Raw genomic sequence first — 9,570 nt, 5'->3', positions numbered from 1 at the left:
CCCCAGAAGCAAAGATTTGAGTTAAATTATATTCAAAGATTTGCACCACATTTTCACAATATTTTCTTTCCAATAGCAATAACATAAAACACCAAAAGGGGTTCCCGTCCTGAATGGGTTAACACTTATTTTAACAAAGAAATAACTCTCGTTATGAACAAATAAACGCTCCACACGTCCCAGACTCTTCTCCCTCCTCTAAAACACCCTGGACAGCGCTCCACACGTCCCAGACTCTTCTCCCTTCTCTAAAACACCCTGGACAACGCTCCACACGTCCCAGACTCTTCTCCCTTCTCTAAAACACCCTGGACAGCGCTCCACGCGTCACAGACACTTCTCCCTTCTCTAAAACACCTTGGACAGCGCTCCACATGTCCCAGACTCTTCTCCCTTCTCTAAAACACCTGGGACAGCGCTCCACATGTCCCAGACTCTTCTCCCTTCTCTAAAACACCTGGGACAACGCTCCACACGTCATAGACTCTTCTCCCTTCTCTAAAACACCTGGGACAGCGCTCCACACGTCCCAGACTCTTCTCCCTTCTCTAAAATACCCTGGACAACGCTCCACACGTCCCAGACTCTTCTCCCTTCTCTAAAACACCTGGGACAACGCTCCATACGTCCCAGACTCTTCTCCCTTATTCTAAAACACGCTGGACAACGCTCCACACGTCCCAGACTAATCTCCCTTCTCTAAAATACCCTGGACAACGCTCCACACGTCCCAGACTCTTCTCCCTTCTCTAAAACACCTGGGACAGCGCTCCACACGTCCCAGACTCTTCTCCCTTCTCTGAAACACCTGGGACACCACACCTCCCTTCTGGCTCCAAAATTATGGAATAAACTTCCCATTGCAATCAGAACTGCAGACCCACCCCCAATCTTCCACCAGAGTCTGAAAACTCACCTCTTCAGATTCCATCTTAGCCCGTAGCACTTGCCCTATACTATAGGGCAAGTGCCTGCCAGACAGACAATCAGATGAAATGAAGGCAGGTGTAGAGTAGAGTGTAGCCTAGTGAACTGAACATGTTCTCTTTATATCAAGTACTTCATACCAGCCCCTTATGAAACTACTTCTCCCCAAATCCAAATGGATTTCATTTTCCATCCTGAATGGCAGTAACTAGCATACAATGAGAACTGAGAAGATCTCCACAAAGGTTTACTCATCAAAACTGATTATAAAACTGTAACCATCAAAGCATGCACTCAACATATAATGGTTATGTGACCATGGCATGTGCATAATATAAAATCTTATAAGTTTTATCTGATATTGATTAATATGGGGGGTGGGTTCAATTAATCGATTATTAATCGGCAGAGCTGTCGACTATTCGATTTGGCTGATGGTCACTTTGTGGCATCCCTACAAGTTACAACAAGTGAGTAATAGTCCAGTAATAATTTGACCTCAAACTAATTGCAAAAAAAAAAAACTCAGCTGATTGTGTATCTTCAATATATCCTTAAGAACAGAAAAAAAGTTGCCTGGAATTGTCTGACCTGTACAGTATGGCCACCATAGACATCCAATATAAGGCAAATATTTTAAAATTTTCCTTTTGCTTTAAGTAGCATGTGACATGTCAAACTAGGGTGTTTTCATGATGGTGAGTCCATTCCAAGCATTAGTTTTGCATAAAAACACTCCTTGGGCTAATACCGGCCATAGCCACTTGCCCAAATGTGCTGACCTCATCACATTTGTGATGACGGCTATGGCCGTCATCTATCTAGATAGATGCGGCCCTCGCCCCAAGTTGAGTTCGACACCCCTGCCCTATAGCCTCGTTGACCTTACAGACGTATGCAAAGGCAAAGATGATGTAATATTTAGTAGACATCACATAGCATTCACACAATTGTATACTTATAGTTTCATTGTACAGATATTCTACTATTTGACAGATACTAGTTATAGATACTTATAGCTTACTTGATGACTATTTTAGTATTTGATGTACAAACGTATTACCATGTGTTGTTCTTGCTTACTGTAAATTGCTCTGGATTAAGAGCAAGTCAATTGTAAATTGACTTTAGATATTTGACCACTTTTTCATCCAACTTATATTTTGACTCTTATTATAATCTGGTCAACTGTTTTCATTGATTGACTATAAAAAATATTATTATGATTATGATTATGATTATTATAATTATTATGATTGTTATTGTTATTATTAATATTATTATTATAGTGTAATTACAACTTCCTTTTCCCGCTGCTCTCTTAAGATCACGGCGGTGGAGAGGCAGGTGTTTGACTTCCTGGGATACCAGTGGGCTCCAATCATGGTCAACTTCCTCCAGATCATCATGGTGATCCTGGGCTTGTTCGGTACCGCCCAGTATCGACCCCGCTACATTGTACTGGTGAGTTTGTTATACCGTCCAGTATCGACCCCGCTACATTGTACTGGTGAGTTTGGTATACCGTCCAGTATCGACCCCGCTACATTGTACTGGTGAGTTTGTTATACCGTCCAGTATCGACCCCGCTACATTGTACTGGTGAGTTTGTTATACCGTCCAGTATCGACCCCGCTACATTGTACTGGTGAGTTTGTTATACCGTCCAGTATCGACCCCGCTACATTGTACTGGTGAGTTTGTTATACCGTCCAGTATCGACCCCGCTACATTGTACTGGTGAGTTTGTTATACCGTCCAGTATCGACCCCGCTACATTGTACTGGTGAGTTTGGTACCGTCCAGTATCGACCCTGCTACACTGTACTGGTGAGTTTGGTAGTTTGGTATACCGTCCAGTATCGACCCTTCTACATTGTACTGGTGAGTTTGGTAGTTTGGTATACCGTCCAGTATCGACCCTTCTACATTGTACTGGTGAGTTTGGTACCGTCCAGTATCGACCCCGCTACATTGTACTGGTGAGTTTGTTATACCGTCCAGTATCGACCCCGCTACATTGTACTGGTGAGTTTGGTATACCGTCCAGTATCGACCCCGCTACACTGTACTGGTGAGTTTGGTAGTTTGGTATACCGTCCAGTATCGACCCTGCTACTTTGAAAAACATTTTTGAATAGTTAAAATAGCCAATATACATCGACACATTGTGAGCTTGTAGATTTACTATTTTTAACTATTCAAAAAAGTAAAAAATAAAAGTTAAAAAGGCAAAGTAGTTTAGGGATAAGGGGTTTAGCATGGACGGATTTTTTTGACGAATTCAATTTGGCTCTCATCAAAACAATAATAGATCATAACTGGTATCTTGTTCATTTTCTCTGTCTCTCTCAATTTCAATTAAATTCTCTCAATTCTCTCTCTCTCTCTCTGGCAGTACCTGGTGTGGACGTTGTTGTGGGTTGGGTGGAATGTCTTTGTTAGCTGTCTGTTCTTGGACCTGGGAGACCTTTCAAAGGTAGGAGCCTGATAATTAGAGACAAGCACGCAAGCATGCACACACACGCACGCACGCACGCACGCACGCACGCACGCACGCACGCACGCACGCACGCACGCACGCACGCATGCACGCACACACGCAAGCACACACACACACACACACACACACACACACACACACACACATGTTTCCGCTAGGGATGCACCCATATGGAAACTCCGATTTAGCCGATAGCTGATACTGATGTTTAGTTTTTGTTGTTTTCATTTCCCCCTTTTGTGGCAGAGAATCAAATACATATTCAATACACAAAATACATGCTCAGAATCTATAGCTTGGTAGGCTGCAGATAACCAACCAACACACCAACATAGAATCTACAGTTTGGTAGACTACAGATAACCAACACACCAACATAGAATCTACAGTTTGGTAGACTACAGATCACCAACACACCAATAGAATCTACAGTTTGGAAGACTACAGATAACCAACACACCAACATAAAATCTACAGATTGGTAGCCTGCAGATAACCAACACACCAACATAGAATCTACAGCTTGGTAGACTACAGATAACCAACACACCAACATAGCCAATGCAAAATGTATGCTTACCAACAACATGCAGATAAACATTGGCTACTGCCATCGGTTAATGTCAGTTTTATTTGCCGATACCAATATTGACCGATAACAGCAAATATCGGCTGATACTGATTATGTGGCCGATACTGATTATGTGGCCGATACATCGGTGAGTCACTAGTTTCCGCTTGATAAATATCCTCACTTGACACTTAGACCTTTATAGTCATTTTGTGAAACTGGTATGGTTGTTGCATCTTTGTAGTTTGTGTTTGTTAAGGACCAGTGTTGTTTTTGGCAGCAAATTTTGATTTTAGTTTTAGTCTTTTGAATAGTTTTCATTTAGTTTTAGTCACATTTTGGTCACCTGGAATGACTTAGTGCTAGTCTAGTTTAGTTTTCGACTAAACATAATAAGATTTTAGTCGACTAAATCTACGGTTGATTTAGTAAACTAAAATGTATTTTGGCGGGGCTTGATGCCGTCGTAATGACTGTTTCACACAGCTCACAACGTGTCGATTATCGTGACGCGTTGTGAGCTTGTAGATCTGATATGTTCAGCATGCAACCAAGTGTAAAATGACTGATATTGGATCTCTTGTCCACTAGTCCCTTCCTAACAGTTTTAGTCTAGTTTTGTTGACGAAATTGTCAATATATTTCGTCTTAGATTTCATTTAGTTTCCATTTAGTTTTCGTCAGTGAAAAAAGGTAGTCGACGAACATTTTTCATCATAGTTTTAGTCGACGAAACCAACACTGTTGTTGTTGCATTTATTTTCTTCATTTTATTCTCATTTTCTGTTTGATCGTGAAGTTCAGCCTCTGTAGGCTCAGTCGGTTTCAAGTGCATGTCAGAGACCCATCCCTAAGTGTTGTGTCCTTATATGGCCGTATAGGATGGTGACATCCTGTCCCTGGGGGTCTCCTCCCATCGTTCCTGGTGGAGGGACAACGGGCCAGGCTGCGAGAGCCTGCAGGACATCCAGGCCAGTGGGTGGCAGCAGAGTCCGGAGAACCCACAGCTCATCACCGTGGTCAGCTGCTGGATGGAGTACCAGTACATTGAAGTGCTGCACTGCACTGTGCAGCTCCTCATATCCGTGAGTATACTGGATTAGAGCCCTGGCCTAAAATAGGCCCGGGCCCGTGGAGTTCAGCCCGACACCTTTTTTATTTATTTATTATTTTTAGCATGCGCGTCGCTTTATTGCACAGACGGCACAACAGCGGCAGCCACTCACTCTCAGCTGCACTATCTCGCACTCTGATGAACCCACATTAAGAACAAGAAGTCAAGATGGCATCGCTGACTAAAATAAACACACCGTTACAATTCAGAGGCACTTCATTAAGAAAACTCAACTATTAACGCTTGTGTGTGTTGATCTGCCCGATTGTGACGTTAGTATATAATGTTTAGATTGTTTTCCTCTTGGACCTGCGTTTGTGGGCACAGTGGCAGGTTATTTAATCTAGTATTTAGATAGCTCTGGTGCGCTCCTGTGCATGGGAGTAAAACGCGTGTGCGCACGCACACACACTATTATTACTTGTGCAAGCAGAGCGCGCAAGTAATAATTTCGCCCGGTCCGTATGCACCGTCCCAGCCAACCCGCCACTTGATGCGTATGCAAATAAAACAGCTAATTTGCGCCTGGTTTGCTGGGACCAGATTACATAAATGACCATATTTCTTACGTCATCATTTAGAGCTAGTCATACATATACTATATACATAATCAGTAAAATAAAATAGCAAATTGTGCCTGATTTGCTGGGACCAGAGTACATGGTGTGTATATGTATGACTAGCTCTCAATGATGACGTAAGAAATATGGTCATTTATGTAATCTGGTCCCAGCAAACCAGGCACAAATTTGCAGTTTTATTTGCATACGCATCAAGTGGCGGGTTGGCTGGGACGGTTTTTGGCGCAAAGTAACCACAGTATACCGCTAATCAACTTACAAATTACATATATATGTATAACTAGCTCTCAATGATGACGTAAACATAAAATATACCGCTAATCAACTTACAAATTAGTAAATTACATATACATACATATACATAGTATATGTATAACTAGCTCTCAATGATGACGTAATAAGGATGTGGATTAAACGACCCAATGCCAGAGTGTAATTGGTTTTCGATGGTGACGTAATGACGATATGTTTTAGTGTTGGGAGAATTAAAGGTAATGCTGTTATGTATACATGTATGTAATCTGGCACCACTGCCATATCAGGCACAAGTAGTCATTACGTAACATGCATAAAGTAGGTAGGTAGCAAATAGTTAAACCTAATCAACATTTCAAACGTTCATTCACAGAGAAACTGAGATTTGACAGTTTGTAGCGGTCGAAAGTACTTGCGCGCTCTGCTTGCGCACTAGTATGTCATTTATGGCCTACTAGTGTGCAACAAGCAAGTATGCACTCGACAGAGTGCAGTTCTAGTTATTACTAGACCTGTACGTGCCCGTCGCAGTCAGCCACCGGCCTACTTGGGAACGATGCAACTTGGGAACCTAATGATATACGTTGTCATAGCACCCGTTTTAACTGTCAGCCGGTGATCTGTGTGTGTGTGTGTGTGTGTGTGTGTGTGTGTGTGTGTGTGTGTGTGTGTGTGTGAAGTCTGCAAACTGAAAAGTGTAGGCTACTTGGCAATCAATTCGGCCCACTGGCAGAGCCTGATTGGGTTGAGCCTCAATTGGCTCAAAGAATGGCAAAGAATGGTGAAAGGAGTTGGCCTCATTAGGCCCACTGGCAGAGCCTGACCAGAGCCTTTTGTGGTGGTTCTGGAGAACCGTGGGTCCGACCGACTCGATACCTGACACTGCACTCCCTGTGGGGATGTGGAACGTGTGTGTCGAATGTTAAGTCGGTGGGCAAATGGTTCTTGAGTTACGTGCATTACAACCGTACACACACCTATGCACGTGACATGCGCATTTATAGCAGGATTATTGTTATCACTGTGCAGCTCCTCATATCAGTGAGTATACATATTATATTTATTATTATTATAATATCAAATTCAAATAAGTGTCGAAGTGTCCTTGAGCAAGACGCTGAACCTCTAATTGCTCCCGATGAGGTTGGTGCCTTGCATGGTTTCCTCTGCCATCGGTGTGTGAATGTGTGAATGTAAAGCGCCTTGGATAAAGGCGCTATAAATGTACCATTTAACACCGACACAACATACCTTAAGCTATAAAAACGAAGGCCTTCCAGAAATTGTTTCCAAAGTAAGGTTTTAATTTTGAAACCAATCAAAAATAAACAAGCATTTAAGCTAAGAATGATGGTCTGATGATTATTTCTTCCACAGCTCCTGGGCTTTGTCTACGCCTGCTATGTAGTCAGCACGTTCCCAGACCACGATGACAGCTGTGAGTATACCTAAACTTAACAACCAGTAAACACTATAGTCAGAATTACCATAGTTAAACCTAGCAGTAAACACTACTAGTCAGCATTACCACTACCAATACCATTGTAACGAAGATAGGTGGAAAATTGGTGAAGTGTTCCTTTAGTTATACTGTCAGTGCTGAGTCACATTTGTTTTTATTTACCTATTTGTTTGCAGTTGAATTTCATCATCCGTCCAAGTTGCTCTTCTAACCTAAGGTTGTTGGTAGGTACTGTGGCTTCTTACTTCACCTCTTGCCTCATATGCATGTCATCTTCACCTTTTATCCATCCATCCATCTTCAACCGCTTATCTGTAGTCGCGCAGAGTGCTCCAGACTTCCCTCTCCAGAGCAACATTAGTAACTTGAAACTTCCTCCTGGGGGATCCCGAGGCGTTCTAAGGCCAGTGTGTCGATGTGTTTCCTCCAAGTGTGCCTTGTTCTGCCCCGGGGTCTCCTCCCAGTGTGACATGCCTCGAGGACCTCCCTAGGGAGACGCCCGAGAGGCATCCTAACCAATGCCCCACCCACCTAAGCTGGCTCCTTTCCAAGCGAAGAAGCAGCGACTCTACTAAAATGTCATCCATGCATGCACAAACCTATATCTACTATATAATGTGCCACGTCTCTGCGTGTGTGTGTGTGTGTGTGTGTGTGTGTGTGTGTGTGTGTGTGTGTGTGTGTGTGTGTGTGTGTGTGTGTGTGTGTGTGTGTGTGTGTGTGTGTGTGTGTGTGTGTGTGTGTGTGTGTGTGTGTGTGTGTGTGTGTGCGTGTGCGTGCATGTGTGTGTGTGTGCGTGTACGGCTGTAATGCACATACAAATGGAACCAAAATGGACCTAACGGGTCCATTTGGTTCCATTTGTACACTCTAGTGGCTGTATTTTGCGTGTCTTAAGTACCAGGTCTTATTCCCTAACTTGAGTAAACTAAAGACCTGGAGGCCATTTGGCTATTCTGAGTGGCCAAAGAGCATTGATTACGCCTCCAGGTCTTTAGTTTACTCAAGTTAGGGAATAAGACCTGGTCCTTAAGACACGCAAAATACAGCCCTAGGAGTTAAATTAACATTGGTTTTACAATATACATTGGGGTCCCAGAGATAGGAATGCCATTAAATGGGGGTCCGTAGTGCATGTCAAACTGGGGGTAAAATCTTCTCTTATGGGGGTCCTTGGCATATCTTTTCTAATGGGGGTCCACAGGGATAATTAGTGTCAATTTCGGGGTCCTTTTCATGAAACGGTTTGGGAACCTGCAATTCCATTTCCGGTCTATGAACCGGGCGGGAGCGGATGATATCGCTACATCACGGAGTATTGTTTTGCTAGTCATCAATCTTCCGGAACGTCCTTTTCCCTCAAACCGATTTTTCTCAATAAAAGCTACAGGTTACGAGAGCTTTTTTTGTTATTCTTCCGGTTTGAGGGAAAAGGAAGTTCCATTTGATTGTTCCTGCCTGATGACTACAAAACAATACTACAACATGACGTAACAATATCATCCGTTCCAGACCGGTTCACACGGCACTGGTGAGGCGAGGTTAGTAAAGGACTCTTTATTTGTGTTTACCATTGCTCTGTAAGGTAGGCCTATTGTTAATGCTTCTTGTTTTTTTATGTATTGCTTGCTGTACACTTCTTTACCTGTAACTCTGTAACTTTAACTGCTGTGCCTCCTCTTGACGACTGATTTCCCCGCCGCAGGATAATAAAGGTGTAATGTTGTTTCTTCTAGATTACGTGTGACCAGCCAATGGATGAAGTTGACCACATAAGTGACCAGTCCACTTGTGAGAGATGCAGATCACACAACACTGTCGTTTCACGGCTTGTGTCATTTTGGGATTCGGGGTAGAATATTAGCTTTGTCTAAATGTGTTTATAAAACCAATGGTTCTCAATAATAATAATAAATATATCTTATTTCAAAATGTTTAGAAAATATCTGCAATCATCTCGTACAAAATGGGGTTAGTGTTTCATTTGGGACCCCCGGAGCCCACTGGAGGACCGCTGGTGGTCACCCACTTTGAGAACCACTGAATAAAACAACATGAGCCATCCTCTCTCTCTCTCTCGCTCTCTCTGTAACCAAATGGACCCAAAAGACTCATTCATAGTCTGGATTTTCGGTGGTGAGGTGACCACCAGAGCTG

At 43.0% G+C, this 9,570-nt stretch overlaps 1 protein-coding gene across 1 annotated transcript in view; it reads left to right on the top strand.

Annotated features, from left to right (window-relative positions):
- Positions 1 to 9,334, top strand: part of nkain5 (sodium/potassium transporting ATPase interacting 5) — a 10,558-nt gene extending 1,224 nt beyond the window's left edge. Inside the window, exons 2-7 of the mRNA XM_083768545.1 lie at positions 2,254 to 2,391; positions 3,326 to 3,406; positions 4,883 to 5,086; positions 7,329 to 7,389; positions 7,590 to 7,637; positions 9,150 to 9,334. Of these exons, the coding sequence (XP_083624671.1) occupies positions 2,254 to 2,391; positions 3,326 to 3,406; positions 4,883 to 5,086; positions 7,329 to 7,389; positions 7,590 to 7,624 (519 nt within the window). The 3' untranslated portion in view covers positions 7,625 to 7,637; positions 9,150 to 9,334. The remainder of the gene's footprint in view (positions 1 to 2,253; positions 2,392 to 3,325; positions 3,407 to 4,882; positions 5,087 to 7,328; positions 7,390 to 7,589; positions 7,638 to 9,149) is intronic.
- Positions 9,335 to 9,570: the final 236 nt, after the last annotated feature.

Source organism: Protomyctophum parallelum, assembly GCF_964188405.1.
Source record: "Protomyctophum parallelum genome assembly, chromosome: 7".
NCBI lineage: Eukaryota > Metazoa > Chordata > Actinopteri > Myctophiformes > Myctophidae > Protomyctophum > Protomyctophum parallelum.
This window is presented reverse-complemented; position numbering and strand designations above follow the sequence as displayed.